The following is a 15480-nucleotide window of genomic DNA, read 5'->3' as shown; positions in this document are numbered from 1 at the left end:
AAGACAAGGAGCTCCATTCCACTAAATGAAATAGTTGAATCCCACATGCTTTATTCACAATAAACTATTTATTTTGTCAATTCTGGAATGCCAGAGTCTTCCTGAAAAAGCTTTTGCTTCTTGGGAATGCTGTTTTCAGTGTGCCTGCATGAAGCAGCGGATCTCTCAGAAATCAAGTGGTCCATAGGTTTTGTGGGACCTCAGCTCTGGTTCCTTCTCCCCCCACAGGCAACTGAGAACCTCTTGCTTTGTCTCAGGCTCGCTGGCAAGACCAGATGGTCCTTCCCATGACAGAGTTCTGTTTGCAGGCCCTTTAAAAGGGCACTAAAGTGACCACAAGATTTATTAGCTGGTAAAAACACACCCCAACATCTGCTTCCATAAGCATGTCCATGGTCACACTACCACCAGGACTGATGACCCTTTGGCCAGGGCAAGACTAAAATATGGTTTTGGGGAGATGATGTTCTTCTGGACACCTCTCTAAAATGTCAGGTCCTCAAATCCAAAGCCTATTTCATAGTTACTGCCTACCCTAAAGGGAAAGATTTTCATACCCAAGATCAGTAACATTCTTACCCTCTGAGCATTCTTTAATCAATCAGATCTATCTAAAGAAAACTCACTTCCACAGAAAGTAACGGCATAATCTGTTCTTCTCTATTTTTTTATATCAATATAGGAAAATGAGGTCAATGAGAAAGGCTTATCCCCAACATTAGAGCTTCCATAGTCCATTCTTTACTAGGAATATCCTGGGACTACTTAAAGCTGCTTGAGAAACCCACCTGACTCCTACAGGGGTGGTTACTGCCTTTAGCATAGGCTGAAATTGCTTTTGAAGTTTGGCTAGGCCAGAGCACAGCATGAAGAGAAGCAGAGCAGACAGAAGTATCAGTGGCTGATTCCCAGGAAAGCCTGGGTAGTTATGCATTCATTCCTTGGTACACTCCTGTGCTAAACACTGAGGCTTCCATAGAAACTGCAGTCATGGCAAAATTGTCCCTGTTCCCAGTAGGCTTTATCTCCTGTTTGGCTGACTTATAGTTAAAGATCCATCTTTTTCTAGAGTGTACAGCCAGAAAGCAGAGTAGAGAGGATCTGAGGTACTGATTTCAAAGGTGTGCAAAAGCATTTCTTTGTCAGCAATGGAGTAAAATGACACAGTCTTCTTCTGCAGCTCCAAGAAAACTCCAACCTTCAGTGGTTTGTCCTTGTGCAATAATGTTTCTTGATTCTTATGCCATGCTGACAGCTGTTTTTTAGGACCCAGCCATTCTACACACCAAGAATGCTTAGTCCTTCCCAATTTGTCCATTTTACCAATCATTTCATGAGCAACTCCAACAGCCCATCCATCACTGTCCTTGGTAATTACTTCCCAGTAGTGGCACCCAGTAGAGAAACCCTGTGAACACATGACCTGGCTGATGCAGAATCTTTTGGGTGATGGTTTGTAACTGGTCAGGTGGCTGGAAACCATCACTCTCCTGTTCTGGGCTGGGAGTGCCAAGCACTCGTGTACTCTTGTGGGGTCAAAAGTCCCATCATCTGCCCCTGGAAGGCAGAAAGGAAAATATTCTCACATGCAGGCAACAAGGAAGCAGTGCATCCCTGCTCCAAAAGAGAAATGAAACCCAATGATCTACCCATAAACCTGAATCAAAGTTCAAAAATCCTCAACCAAGCACTATCAACTGTATCCTGGGCACACAGAAATATTTAACAGGCACAACTGTGTAAATATCCATGACAGACTCATATGCACTCCAGTGGAAAGGTGAAAGTACCTTGCACCCTACCAGATGGATTTTATTTCTAGCCACAATCTTTTTTTTTAAATATTACCTTTCTGTCAATAACAAATGGGATGCTTACCTTCATAAAGCTTACAGTCATCTGTTCACTGGGACAAGTTCTTACACATTTTATCAGCAAAAACATTTGTTTGCTGTGTTAAGCTACAGCTGTAGTAGAGTGTGTTGACTGCAAAAATGTTTCTGTCAAAATGTTGCAGAATTTAATTACAACTGCAATAACTACAGCTTAACAGCAAAGATCTGCCTGTACACCAGCTCAGACTCCACAGGCAGCACAAGCTACCACACATCCTACACAAAACACCTTTCTTATCTCTTTTTTATCCTACATCCGCAGTCAGGTACAATGCTACATTATGTGCCAGTAACTGATTCATTCATGGCAACTCCATTGTGTTTCCATGCTTCAGTAAACAGCAACTTTTCCTGCTGATGTTGGCAAGGACAGATTTCTTCTGCAAATCCAGTCTCAGGGTCACCTGGATGTGGTTAAGAATTCTGCTGGCTGGGATACTTACACTGAGAAAACTGGCTGGAAATGGTTGGTTCAGGACTTTCAGCTGCAGGCTCTGGAGATGATGAGCTGACACTTGGCTCCTGGTCTAAGTCCGGAGGATGCACTAAATACAAAAAAGTGAAGTGTTAAGGCATTTCTTCAAAATGTACATAGGAAGTATTTAAGCTTCTAAAGGAAAACACACCTTAAATAAACCCAGCTACTTGTTCAGGTGCAAAACAAGGAGCTGCATTTTTTGATTGCATAAATTACACAGAACATGTAGGCAAAATTTTAACCCAAAATTAACAAAACACTCTATGCTGGTGTGGTCAGAGGGGAACTGTCAGAAGAGTGAGATGGGTAAAGCAGTTGGATCATTCTATGAAGATAAAGCAGTTTCTGTCTTAAAAAGTTTTACAGTGTTCTTTAGTATTTGCTGAGTATTGTGTTTCTTGTTTTATTTGCACAAATTAATTTTTTACTCTATTTGCTAAATCCACTGCCTGTAAGAAAAAGATTTCAAAATAAGGGAAACTCACCTGGTGGGAGATGCTAAGCATAATTCTCCAAGAGTAAAATTTCCAACTTTCTCTTAAGATCTTTGTTAAAGATTTCAATGCAAGTTGTTTTCCATTACCATCTGTATGGCAGATTACCTTTGTCAAGAGGGCAGTTTGCTTTATCTCTCTCTTCCAGTGACCACATTCACACCTCCCTGGGAAGGGGACACTGCTGATAACAGCTATTGAATGTCACTCAATGACTGATAAGAACTAGAACATCCCATTGGGAGATGTAAGCCCAGAGGGAGGAGCCAAGCATTCCTACCCAGATATAATCCAGAGATTTTGAGACACCAGCACGGCTTCTCCACGGGATTCCCCAGAGAAACAGCAGCTGCCTCTCCTTCCACTGGATCTTCAGAGGAAGAACACATCCTTCTCTACAGATCCCTGTTGCTCCAACAGAACCAGCCCTGACACTGCACGAGGGCTGCACCATTTCCAATGGGACTGCCACCAACACCCCAAAGGGTGTCAGGTTGGGTTCTGACTCTGGCAGTGTTGTTCCAGTGTACTGCATTGTTTATTTTCTCTTTTTTTTTCTTTTCCCTATTAAAGAACTGTTATTTCCTGCTCCCATATTTTTGCCTGAGACCCCCTTAATTTAAAATTTATAGCAATTTGGAGGGGTGGGGAGGGTTTACATTCACCATTTCAGGGGAGGCTCCTGCCTTCCTTAGCAGACTCCTGTCTTTCCAAACCAAGACAATCTTCTACAGCACTTTTGACAACATTAAGCTTTTCATCAAGTGTAATTTTATTTATTGTCAAAAGTGAGCTTTCGTGCCTCTGCCTCTCACATAAGTCTCTCTAATAATGACAAAAGGATCAAGGGAAAGATGTAAACAGCAGTAGTTATTTAATCTCACAGATCAGATTATAATATAAAGCCCAAGTGGAAAAAGAGCAGTGATCTCTCCAAGAATCTTATTCTTTGTATCAAAAGTTTCCTTTATAGGACAGTTACCTGAGCAAACCAACCTGAAATCTCATAGAAAATAGTGAAGGATATTCTTATTAAAAAATAAAAAGACTGTGTTTTCTCCAAGAAAACCAAGAATGAAACTAATTTTTCTTTTATACATATATATCACAACTATGAATACACAAAGTTACTCTTTTTACTTCCTTCTTCTTCTTCTTCTTCTAGAACCAAAACCAAAAGTTTGAAAATGTATCAGTGTGAGGAAAGGGTAAACCTAGTTTGCCTAAATTTAGAAATTGTAGAAATCTACATCTGAAGTTGCTCTGTTAGTCTGTGTGTACAGTCTGTAGGAGGAAACAGCCTTTTGGAAGCTGGATTATCTCCTTTGCAGGAGGATATTTCAAGTAGGCCAGATAACACTGAAAGTACACATTTCTCTTCACTGCCTGTAATGGGACCCTGGATCAGGTGAATTCCAGTGTGGGCACCTGTGCCTGGGTCCTGAAGTCCAATTCTGTCTCGTGGCACTGCCCCACCCAGCCAGCCCCACTTCAAATTCCTGCTGGCTAACTTGCATCACTTGGCACTGCTGTTTTCAACATCAAACCCTGCTCTGCACAATCTGAAGTGCTTTAACTGCACCTTTTGAGGGCCCTTGATGTGTTTTCCACAAGAAAACTGTTACAAAATATTGAATAACTCTGCGAGTTTTTTTAACTTGAGTACCTGTGTGTAAATACAAATTCTGGAAAATAAAAAGATCATGAAAGATCTTGACTTTAGATTTGACTGAGGACTGGATTTCAGCCCTGCAGCTCCCACTTCATTCCAGCTCACCAATATCCTTGAAAAAAATCTAGTTCTGAATTCCATTCCCAGCCTGTGCCTCTCTCAGTAATTTTTTTCCTCTGAATTTCTTACTTTTCCTGCTGACAGCAAAGTCCATGGATTGGCACCATTGTCTCTATGAGAATGGTGCAGTGGGGACCTCAAAGGTGCTTTGTACATATTCAGCTATCCCAGACAGTGAGCTTGAGTTTCTACTCATATTCTGCCACTTCATTTCATCACTTACAGTTTGGGCTTTGATGTGTGTGAGCTGGTGAATAGTCTCTTCAATTTTCTGTTGAGCAGCTTTTTGCTGTTGTTCAATGAACATCAGTGTGTTTCTCTCCTGTCTTTCAACATATTCCTTCATGCAACAGAAATCTTTAATAATCTGGCTTTTGATCTGAGATGTATATTCCTGAAAGGCAGAAAATATGGAGATCATTGTGTGGTCAGGAAAGATGCACGGAATATGAGAATTACCGCCCCATCCAATGTGCTCTTTGACTGACCCCTGCAGACCAGAAAACTTTATTCAAAGGAATAAAATACATTTGACACTATCCTGCATTACATGCAATGAGATTTTGGGCATGGTAAGGATCATGAATATTTTATGGCCAGTGGAGTCTGCTTGACAACTCAGAAAGTTCAGTCTTTCCTCTTATGATTTATAATTTGCATCAAAGTGTATCAGAAACATTCAGGCTATTCCTGGGATAAGAAGAAAAATGCAACAAAGCACAATTCCAGTGGCCTTTGTGCCAGCCAAGACAAAAAGATAGTGCAGCTGATGCCATATATTCATTCTCATCAGTAAAAACAGAATTGTGACAGAAAAGAAGGAAACAAAAAGGCAGATTCCAGCTCTGAGCTGGAAGGCAACCCTGCAGTCAACCACATCACCAGCCCAGAACAATGGAAAGTTACTGTAGGTGATGATTGTACAATGTGTACCTTGTTTTATTGAGATCTTTCTTCAACAGGTGAATGGTCTCTGCAGCTATTTCTTGTTGCTTGGAGCTCTCCCATATCTCTTCCTCCTTTCAGGCGACACATTGGACTATTTATCTATATAAACCTCAGAGAAAGCATAACTAAGCTGCAGGATAATAAAAATTCCCTACATGACTGACATTAATTAAGCAATGGACTGTTTGAGGAGGTGCCTGAAAGACACAATTCTGAGTAGGAATAATCACAATGAAGTCAACATCAACAGTCACCAATTAATTAGATGCTCAACTATAATTGTGAGCTTTGATACGGTCTAAGCTTGACTGAAAAAGATATATATCTGCTAAAATAATGAAGGTCAACACATTTTTCTCATCTCCTCCTCTGGGAGTCGTTTTAAGCAAAGACCTAGATCATGAATCTGTCCCATTTTGTGCCAGGAAGGTGGGTGGAGCTGTAGCACTGTCTAATAATGTTATGTGTCCTTTCAGCAGCCTCCAATGCAATGCAATAAGTAACACCCAGCACAAAGAAGTCACTTACAACTTCTGTGCATCGGCAGAATATGTACAGGTAATAGTTCTTCTAATTGAGCTATGCAGCTCTCAATGTGTCAGCACCACTGAGCCCCAAACACTGTGAGCCGAACCCTTGTGCTCAGTGTGTTACTGCGCCGTGGGATGGGAACCGGGGCTGCCCCGAGCGCCGCTGGGCGCTGCCGCAGAATGCGACGGGCAGGACTCCCTGGGAGTCGGGGGATGCCGCTGGGGGGTGTCCCGTGGGAGTCGGGGGATGTCACCCCGGGATGTAATCCCGGAATGTCCCGGGGTGTCGCGGAGGAGCCCCAGGATGTCGGGGGTGAAGCTCCCGGCGTCGGGAGCCCCGCGCTGCCTCCGGCCGTACCTTCTAGCCACGTCCCCGCCCGCCGAGCTCAGGCCGTTGCAGGCAGCAGCTCCATGGGCTCCTCCTGTGTTTCCGACTCTTCCTCCAGCTCCCGCGGGATGAGGCTGAGCAGCGCGGCCAGCTCGTGCTGAGGCCCGCGCAGTACCGGAGGATGCAGCCCCGGCAGAAGCTGTGGCCGCAGCCCGGGAGCCTCACGGGCTCCGCGAAGAGCTGCAGGCAGCAGGCGCACGGCGGCTCCAGCCCCTCCAGCTCCGTGACGGCGGCCATGGCCCAGCCCGGGGCGGAGCGCGGCGGCCGCGCAGTTTCGGTTCTCCCGGGCCCCTCCTCCGGTGCCGAGAGCGGCCGGGGCGCGCCGGTTCTGCCCCGCTCTGCTGTGCCCCGCTCTGCTTTGCTTTGCTCTGCTCTATTTTCCTTTGCTCTTCTCACGTGCCTTGCTCGCACATTTTGGGCTGCCGGTGGAAATGGACTGTGACGCAAAACTCTCTAGAGCCTGGCCTTCACTTTCATTGACTGTCCGAAAAAGTCCCCGTTATCTGCACTATTTCATTTCCGCCGTGAATTTCCCGATTTTGCAATAGTGAGAGTTGCTGACATGGGCAGTCTGGTGACCCAGCCAGGAGAGCAGTGGCACAGCACAGCACAGTGCAGACCTTGTCTGACTGAAGTCCAGGCTACTGGAGGGACCAAACCCTTCTGAGGTCATCCCAAGCTACTCAGGTCATCTCAAAATAACAATTAACAATGAAGACTGGCATTGTCCCTTGTACAACTCAAAAGCTGCTCTCTGTTGATTTCAGGAGCTGCAAGATTAGGCTGTTTAATAGAATTGCTGAACCACCATGTGAGCTAGAACAAATGGGGTTGTGTGGGGACAGAGCCTGGAACACAGGGAAGTTCATGGGAGCATACCAATACATAAAACTGCTGCACATTACTCAGAGCTGGGCAATGAGCTGGCGGAGAAAGGCAGAAGGATGAACCAACTCAAACAATTTCTTTGCACTATTGGGTGAGTGGGGCTGAGGAGAAAGAATTAGTGTCACTAATTCCTGCAAATATTGGCACTTCTCATTTCTGTAAAAAAAGAACTATTTAGAGTATCTCAAGACCAGCTGGCAAGTGTCAGCAGAAGGTGGAAGCCTTACCAGAAACTTGGTCTGCAAGACTTCCTCTTGATTTGCAAAATAAGGCTATCTGTAAGGAAGAATTAAATGTGTGAATTACTTGCTGCTTGGTAGAACCAGATCTCAGACTTTGTTTTGAGGCATGGAACACTGAGTGCTCTGTGTCAGCCAGAGCAATCTCCACCAGCTCCTGCACACGGTGGTACCTGATGAGAAGGCTCCCCTCCAACACTGAACACCAGTCCTCATTCACGGAGTGTTTGCAAGCAAGTCACTGAAGAAAATACTTTTAAAACTTGCTTCTGCCTTTCAATGTTCAGTTTAATCAAGCTCATTAAGCTTCATCCGTTCCTGGGTGAGCCAGATCAATGTATGTTCATCCTTTACTCTCAACACATTCACTGGGACATCGTGTGGGGTTGTGCTTTGGAAAAAAATCACTGGATATAGGATTTGCCACTCACATAAAAGCCAAACGGTACAGACTGTTGAAAGCAAGGAGCTAGAAGAATCTGTGTGATTCCATTACAGGACTGGTTCCATTACAGTATCCTCCACAACTTAAACTTGGCTTGTTTTTTTTATTGTGCTAGAAATGTAGTGCTGTAAGAAACATTCATCCCACTCTGCTGAAAACAACCCTGTTCCTGTGTGGGCAGAAGCTGCAGCTAGGTGGAATGCAGCTGCCTGCCTGCTCCTCCCTGTGGACATCAGAGTTGGGTGATGATTCCACTCAAGGCATCCATCCACTCCCTCTGCTGCTTGTCATTGTCACAGATAAACACAAACTCTCTCACTGGTGTGACCAGAGTGATCACTGGCTTCTTCTTCTTCACCCAGACTTTCTGGGGCAAATCATCTCGTACTTCATATCCCTCATCCTTCCTTCCGATGAAAACCTGGCCCTGTGCAAATGCATCCTGGAAGAAGGAGGCAGAAGACAGCCATTAGCCAGCAGACAGTGGAGCTCCAGCAGACACTGCCTGTCCTTTGACATGGAACAGGATCTGGGGATGCACGCAGGGGATCCGATGACATGGACTGGTGACACCAGGAGGGAACACACAAAGGGGCATTTTGCACTCACAGGCATTCTAAGGAGGAGAAGGCAGGGTCCCACCCTCACAGAGCTGGTTGGTGGATGTTCAGAAGGGGCAGGGAAGGACATTCCCATGGCTAAAGCAGGACATTGGGGCTGTCAACTGGAATATTGCTCATCTTGGCTAAGGTTACAGGCACAGAGGCACTAGGGCTGGGGGAGATGGGGCATGAACCAGAGGCAGTAGCAGTTACTTTTAAAAGACCTTTCTCACAGCCACTGTACAGGCCAGAGTTCCCAACCAGCTCAGCTTCAGAGACATCCTTTGGCAAGGGAGATGGGCCCTTGGGGCTGGGCCTGCTCCAGTCTGGCAGAGCCACTGGAAAAGGTGGATGAGAACAGACCCTCCCTCCCCACCTGCTTCATGAAGGGGCTGTGGAACAAAGAACACTCCTCTTACCAGTGGATTTTTAAAGTATAGCAGGTTCCTTTCCTGAGAATCCAAGCAGAACCAGCGTACCTTAAAGGCCTCCTTCTGCTGCAAGGAAATGGTAGAAATTCTTTAAAGATCCAAGCCTCAAAGCAGACTTTGGTCTATTCAAATCCCAGGACCACTTAAATGACTGGAGCTGGAGTTCAGTTTCCTTCATCCCTGCAACTGATAACAGGACTGCTGTATGCAGCCCTCAGCTCTCTCTTCTCCCTGGGCTCAAAATACAGATTTACATTCAATGACAATCCTTTAGGCAGGGAAGTAATCAAATTAACAGGATTAAGGAAGTTGCGTGAAATGGATTGAAAGCACTGCAGAGAACAACCCCTGAGTGGTGATAGTGAAGAGAGTGAACAATCAATTTCAACAATCTGATCAAGGAGGTTGTCCCTGGAATTTTGGGTGTACAACACTAGTTGTTTTTTTTTAGGTGCTAATTCCATCAGCTACACTTACCTGACCATTCCTGAGCTATTAATTGCTCCAGGCTGAACTGAAGAGGCCTCTTCTAGGACTCAACTCAGTTTAAGCAGAATTTAGGCCTCAGGAGAAAAACACAAAATCTTTCATCCTCTGTGCAAATACCTGCAGAAGAGGTGTTGGAACACTGGCACCAAAGCTGGGCCAAAACCCAGCATATTCAGTATCAGCACTGCACTGCTGCACTTTATAATGGGACTTGGCTCATGGTTCACTCAGAGGAGAGCAAGGCAAGAAGTGGCTGTGTTCAAACAAGACCTCAGATCTTTATCTCCTCCTTAGCAGTGCCCAAAACCCTGCTCTTCTGTTCCAAGAGTACTGGTCCAAACATTTCCCACAATAAAACAAACCAAATTATTGGCTTCACTGTAGAGAAATTTGCTCAAATGACACTTTGCTGCTCTAAGTAGATGTGACTTAAGTGCAATGGACTCTTAAATGAAACAGAGAAGTAGGGGAGGTCAGCACATCATGTTCTGCTGTAGCAGGAGCTGCAGTTAGCAGACATAACAATCCATGGTGTTGTGTAATAGCATTTTGCATGACCATTGACAGCTAATCCACCCTGCTTACTCCTCAAGGATTCTTCTCCCCAATGTTATTTTCCACACAAAATAAAACAAGGTCCCAAAGAACATGACAGGTTTGAATATGGTGTCTTTTATCAACCCAGGAAGCAGAGAGTCACTGAGCAAATAATTTACAAGTCAGGATCATTGAACTACCAAATATTCTCTACCTGGAATGATCATGTTTGTGTAATGCCAAATATGCACTTACTTTTGGTCCTGTTTTCTCCATATATCCTTCTTTGACAAAACTTCTTGTGATCCTGGGTATGAGCTAGGAGAACACAAACACAAAAAAAGTCTGTGTCTGTCCCAACCAAAACTAGGGCAGGCTGTCTCATTCGAGATTGCATTTCTGCTCTGTTTTTGTGAAAGTTAATCACCATCAATTGTGGCTTTTGGGGTCTGGGATTTTTTTGGCTGCTTGGTAAAGGGAAGTCTGAAGTAAGAAGGAACATAACATTTTTGACAGATTACACTGTGTAAGAATCACATGGAGACTTTAAGGCCTTCAATGCTAACCAAGTTTTTGCATGTTATTCAGTGTGGCTTTTCCTTCTACCTCTTCTGTCCATTCCCTGGACCCAAATGCTGCTTTTTAAGCACCTGACTCTGTCAGAAGAAGTGAGAAAATGTCTTCCCATGCTATATTTGGCTAGACTGCTTCAAGCCCTGTTGAGTTCTCACCTCAAGCTCAGGGACATTTGGGAAGGTTGTTCTGAGATAATGGTAACGTGCTGCCCGAATAGCATTGAACCAGTCAACAATTTCCTGGGAAAACACCAAACACAGACACAAAGATCAACAAGAAGAGTAAGAGCCCTGCTTCTCCAGAATGCCTCTCTCCTTCCTTGTGACCTCTTTATAAAGAGGTACTTTCTCCCCAAGGGGCAGAGAGAGTCAGTGATTTGTCCCAGACACCTGAAAAACATTGACCCTTGAAAATAATTTAACAATGCCTCTCCTGGGAGGTCCAAGACATTGTCAGCATGGACAGTCACCCAAGTCTGTATACACAGGCTTTTTCAGTTGATTCAGCTATGGGTTGTTTAAAAACCTCTACCTGGAAAGACACAAGAACTCTGGTGAAGGAAGAAACAGAAGTCTAACAATATCTACAGATACTTTTCAAAATTATCATTGTTGGCTCGGAAATAATGTAGAACAAATTTCTCTATGCGTGCCAAGAATTTAACCATGAAATTGTGTAAAACCATGAGGCAGTTACCTTACAGAGATTTACATCCATGCACCACTTCAGACTATCCAAAGGGTGAGGTTGAATATATGCCCCAACAGAAAAGGAGCAGGATGCTACAGTTAGGAGTATCAAATTCTGCAACTTGCTATATTGTACAAGTCTTAGTGATGCCAACTAAAACCGGACGTAGCAGACACAGTAACTCTTCCAAAATAAAGATCCAACATCTAAGCACCTGCTTACTCCAGAATCTCCATTATATTCACCTTTCCACTTTCGTGATAGACAAAAAGGTTCCTTGTTTGACCATCTGTGATGTATGTGATCTGCAGCCCATGATTGTGTCCTATTTTCTCCACCTGGAACATTGCATTCAGAGTCTCAACGCTGATAACGGCTTTTGGAACTTTGGACTGTGAAATGAAAAGCATCACTGCATTAAAGTGTTCTCAGGGAATGTATTGCAGGACAGATCAGCTGTAGGAGACCTAGACACCTACTGAGAAGAAAGCAGATGTCCTAAAATATCTGAATATTGCATATACCTGAAACATAAAGCCTTAACTACATGCAACATAAAACCACTTAGAAAGATTTCTTCACAAATGCTGGATCACTACTGAAGAGGGCTGGGTGTGCATTGCAAGGGAAAGGTCTATCTCCAGCCTCCCAGTTAGAGAACAGTTAGCTCCAGTCTCTCACAGAAAGGAGTCATGAGAGAACCCTGCTGCAGGAGCTGATGAGAGGATATTTTGGTAATGTAAGAGCTAACAACTGCCAGCAGATCTCTTCTTTGTCTTGCCATTCAACTGCCAGTACCCATTTCCTTTGTTCACTAAGAAAGAGGAGGCTGCAAGGTTGAGATAAGGGAAGAGAAAAAGAACTAAATCCAAAATTGCCCAATATACCACATATGTTAAGAGAGAAACTTGTCCACTCCTCTAAGCACAGGCTGGCCACAAAACTAGAAACAAAGTTAATTGTGCTGGGTTTTGCCCACAAAGAGCAAGGTCTGAGGGTGGGTGTAGACCTGCTACCTATGGCCAGCTCTGGCTGAAGAACTCACTTCTTTGGTGTAGTACTTCATCACCCCTTCCTTTGCTGACAGGAGAAACTGCCTCTTCTGGAACTGTCTGCGTCCCTTCCCAAGCTTCCAGAGGCATCCTTCACGGCTGCCTGCAGAGCAGACAGAAAAGTGTCAGACAAGGGGGGCACAAGGGCAGGACTATTTAGCTAAGGGTGATGTGGCAGTTTCAAGTCTCTTCTCCATCTGAGAATTTTCCCCTCATGAAAAAATAAGTGGAAGAAATAGAGAACTGTAAGATCTGAATATACCCTTGCACTTGTGTAAGCGCCTCTTCTTAGGAGTTTCTTCTCAAAGCTAGACTCAAAGCAGTGACTGCACATCCATCAGTTCAAATGTGACAAGCCAACCTTAGAGATCTCCAAAGCTGCCAACAGAACACTGTGCTGTTGGCCTTGAGGCTGAGACCTCCCTGACAATCCTTTTACCTGCAGAACAGGGATCGGGGCAGACTCCAGTGTCAAGAAATTCCCCACGCTCATATTTAGCTCTAATCCACTGCTGTCTTAAAACCCTGAAAGAGGAAAACATGGATAAAGCTGATCTGTCTCTACTCTAGCTTCAGCAGCCAGCCAGGGAGACCTGAAAGGGAAGCAAATATAAAGGTCTACAGCAGTGAATACACCATCAACTTACATGCAGTCATGGGACTTGGGGATGTAATAGTATGGAGGGACCTTTGCCTCATATTTAGCTTTGGCCCAGAGATTTCCGTGATTCCTCATAAACTGAAATACAAAATAAATTACAGTTAGGTGTGCCACTGCAAATCAACACCATGTCATAAACATAGAATGAGACTTGTATCAAAGGGAGTGCTGCACTTTTTTCTGAGTCTTGCCATAACTCTCAGAGTGTATTTACATACATTTATCAATTCCCTTTGGCATTATAGTTTGCTGTTTTTAGGTGGATGCACCTTCTTCAGTATTTACAGTTCTGAACCATTTGTGAAGAAATACAAACTGTGGTTGTTGATGAACAAAAGAAAATTAGGAGAAAACTTATATATGATCTCCCCATTCCTTCATCTCCTCCCAGATATTAACTGTGATTGTATTTTTAACACAATTCAACTGAATGCTGAGAGGCTGAACCAAAATTTAAGAAGAGTATGTTGCTTTCTTAATTGAACATACTACCAGGAAATATCTGTGGGTTTCTAAGCCACAGGAAGAAGTTACTGTGTATACAAAAATACACACCACAGACTGTTAGGAACATGGTCACCTAGCAGTGACCTATCAGCGTAATTTGATCGAGCAGGTCATAAAAATCCCCCTAAAGTAACCCATGCAGTTAACATGGCTCTGTTGCACTGTGCATGGTGGATGGCACAGGAATCACATGGCAGAGAAGGTTATGAAATGTGGAGAATTACTACTTTTTCCTCTATACCTCTATTAAATTGCTCTCCCAGAAGTCAAGCCGAAGGGATTTGACTCTGCTGATTTCAGGAAGATTGCGATGAATTCCAGAGCAATTCAAACAAATGAATATTCCAAGTTTGTAAGAAGCCCACTCTGGATCTAGATAAAACCACAAACAATCAATTAATACACAGGAAAAGGCACATCCACTTGCAAGGATGAAGACCCACATCTGATGCACAGTCCAGGCTTCACACCTAGTAAATACCTCAAATACCTCAAATCCCACCCCACTGTTTATGGCTGTCACTTCACTGTGTTCAAGGGAACAATACCTGCTTTCCCCAGTGAACGATGTGGCCCCTGAGTTTGTACATTCTTTAACTGCCTATTTGCTTTAAAATTAAGGTGACTGTGCAGGCAGCTGAGTGGTGATGGAAAAGCTCAGCCAATTATTAGTTCTGCATGAAAAGCTGCTGTTGCTGAACTAACAGTGGCAGGAAGGTGCCGACAGTGCGCACTACGGAGAGTACAACGGAGTACAACCACCGACAGCGCGGGCTCCGTCCGTGTCCGCGAAGGCTCCTGCTCTTGCCTGCTGCCACATCCCCTGAGGCAGCTTTGACAGGTGCACGCCTACAGGCATTGAGTGTTCTGGCAGGACCATTTCCTTGGCTTGCGCCACCGCCCACTTCTCCCTATCACGCTAAACAGAAGCAACTTGACGCCTTCTTCAGCTCCCGCCTGACCCACCGGAACGGGCACCGGCGCCAGCGCGGCGCGGGGGCTCCACCGGGTTTTCCGTGCTTTTCCTGCCCCAACCCGTGCGCACAGACATTCCCCGAGCTGAAAATCACCCCACGCACCCTCCTCCTCCCGCAGCCTCGTGCCCTGTCCACAAATAACCGGGGAAGCGCCTGGTGCTGAGGTCGTTTCCCGCCCCTGCTGCGGTTCCCTGGCCCCGCGGGGCTCCCCGAGCGCCGTGTCCCGGAGCGGGCAGCGCCGCGGGGCCGGCCCGCAGCCGCCCTGCGGGACACGGACCGAGCACGGACCGAGCGGACCCAGCTGCGGACCGGGACGGCGGCGCCCACACGGCACCACGGCCCGAGCCCCTCGTCACGGCCGCTGTCCGAGGGGCGCTGCCCGGCCGAGCCGCCTCACCTGGGTCCCCGCAGTCGGCGCAGCGATCGTTACCGGTCCCGGCCGCCCTCTGCAGCTCCAGCAGCAGCGCCTTGTTGTGGTCGTAGTCCATCGCACCCGGTGCCCGGCGCGGAGTCTGCGGGTGGCTCGGCCCTGCCGGCAAATGAGGAACCGGAGCGGCCCGGGACGCCCCGTCCCCTCCCGTGTCCCCGGGCGCCTCCTCCTGCCGGCGGCTCGGGGTGCGCGGCCCCCCGGCCCGGCCCGCGCCCTGAGGGCACCCGCCCCTGTCCCTGTCCCTGTCCCGGCCCGGTCCCCAGCAGCTTTCCCGCAGAGTCGGAAGTTCTGCGCTGACAGTGCATTGCTAAGGGCCGGGTCCAGGAGGGCTCGCCCGCACCCTCCAGGTTTGCCTCAGCCCCAGCTCTCTATAAAAGTTTACAAAGCTTGCCGGGGAACAGAAGGGCAGCGCCGCCCCAGACATCGACCGA

The 15480-nt window shown here is 46.0% G+C and overlaps 2 protein-coding genes across 3 annotated transcripts; both read right to left on the bottom strand.

Annotated features, from left to right (window-relative positions):
* Nucleotides 1-13: 13 nt before the first annotated feature.
* RNF135 (ring finger protein 135) lies at nt 14-8057 on the bottom strand. The gene is given in 10 exon segments (XM_071451330.1): nt 14-1557; nt 2339-2440; nt 2859-2918; nt 3590-3692; nt 4883-5053; nt 5119-5149; nt 5593-5678; nt 6504-6550; nt 6553-6630; nt 6633-8057. Coding segments are annotated over 10 exon segments (1344 nt in total). The 5' UTR covers nt 6763-8057; the 3' UTR covers nt 14-1021.
* A 129-nt stretch (nt 8058-8186) lies between these two features.
* Nucleotides 8187-15178, bottom strand: ADAP2 (ArfGAP with dual PH domains 2). 2 transcript variants are annotated; one of them, XM_071451345.1, is made up of 10 exons: nt 15017-15178; nt 13884-14014; nt 13122-13213; nt 12914-12999; nt 12468-12577; nt 11668-11814; nt 10888-10971; nt 10412-10474; nt 9119-9196; nt 8187-8539 (listed from the first exon to the last, which is right to left on the bottom strand). In XM_071451345.1, exons 1-10 carry the CDS (start codon nt 15105-15107, stop codon nt 8330-8332), a joined length of 1092 nt encoding a protein of 363 aa, XP_071307446.1. In that variant the 5' UTR covers nt 15108-15178; the 3' UTR covers nt 8187-8329. The 2 variants fall into 2 exon arrangements, with proteins under 2 accessions (XP_071307446.1, XP_071307447.1); XM_071451346.1 differs by having other exon boundaries at nt 9119-9193.
* Between the last annotated feature and the right edge of the window lie 302 nt (nt 15179-15480).

This window comes from Agelaius tricolor, unplaced genomic scaffold (genome assembly GCF_023055355.1).
Source record: "Agelaius tricolor isolate 1412-34295 unplaced genomic scaffold, bAgeTri1.0.p SCAF_32, whole genome shotgun sequence".
Taxonomy (NCBI): Eukaryota; Metazoa; Chordata; class Aves; order Passeriformes; family Icteridae; genus Agelaius; species Agelaius tricolor.
This window is presented reverse-complemented; position numbering and strand designations above follow the sequence as displayed.

Excerpts from the sequence above, each read along its gene's own strand:
- ADAP2 (XM_071451345.1), bottom strand. The coding sequence starts at position 15,107 with ATGGACTACGACCACAACAAGGCGCTGCTGCTGGAGCTGCAGAGGGCG. Across the intron at positions 11,815-12,467 it reads TGAAGTACTACACCAAAGAA|TCCAAAGTTCCAAAAGCCGT; the intron begins GTGAGTTCTTCA and ends TTCATTTCACAG. Across the intron at positions 10,972-11,667 it reads TCTATCACGAAAGTGGAAAG|GAAATTGTTGACTGGTTCAA; the intron begins GTGAATATAATG and ends GTGTTTTCCCAG.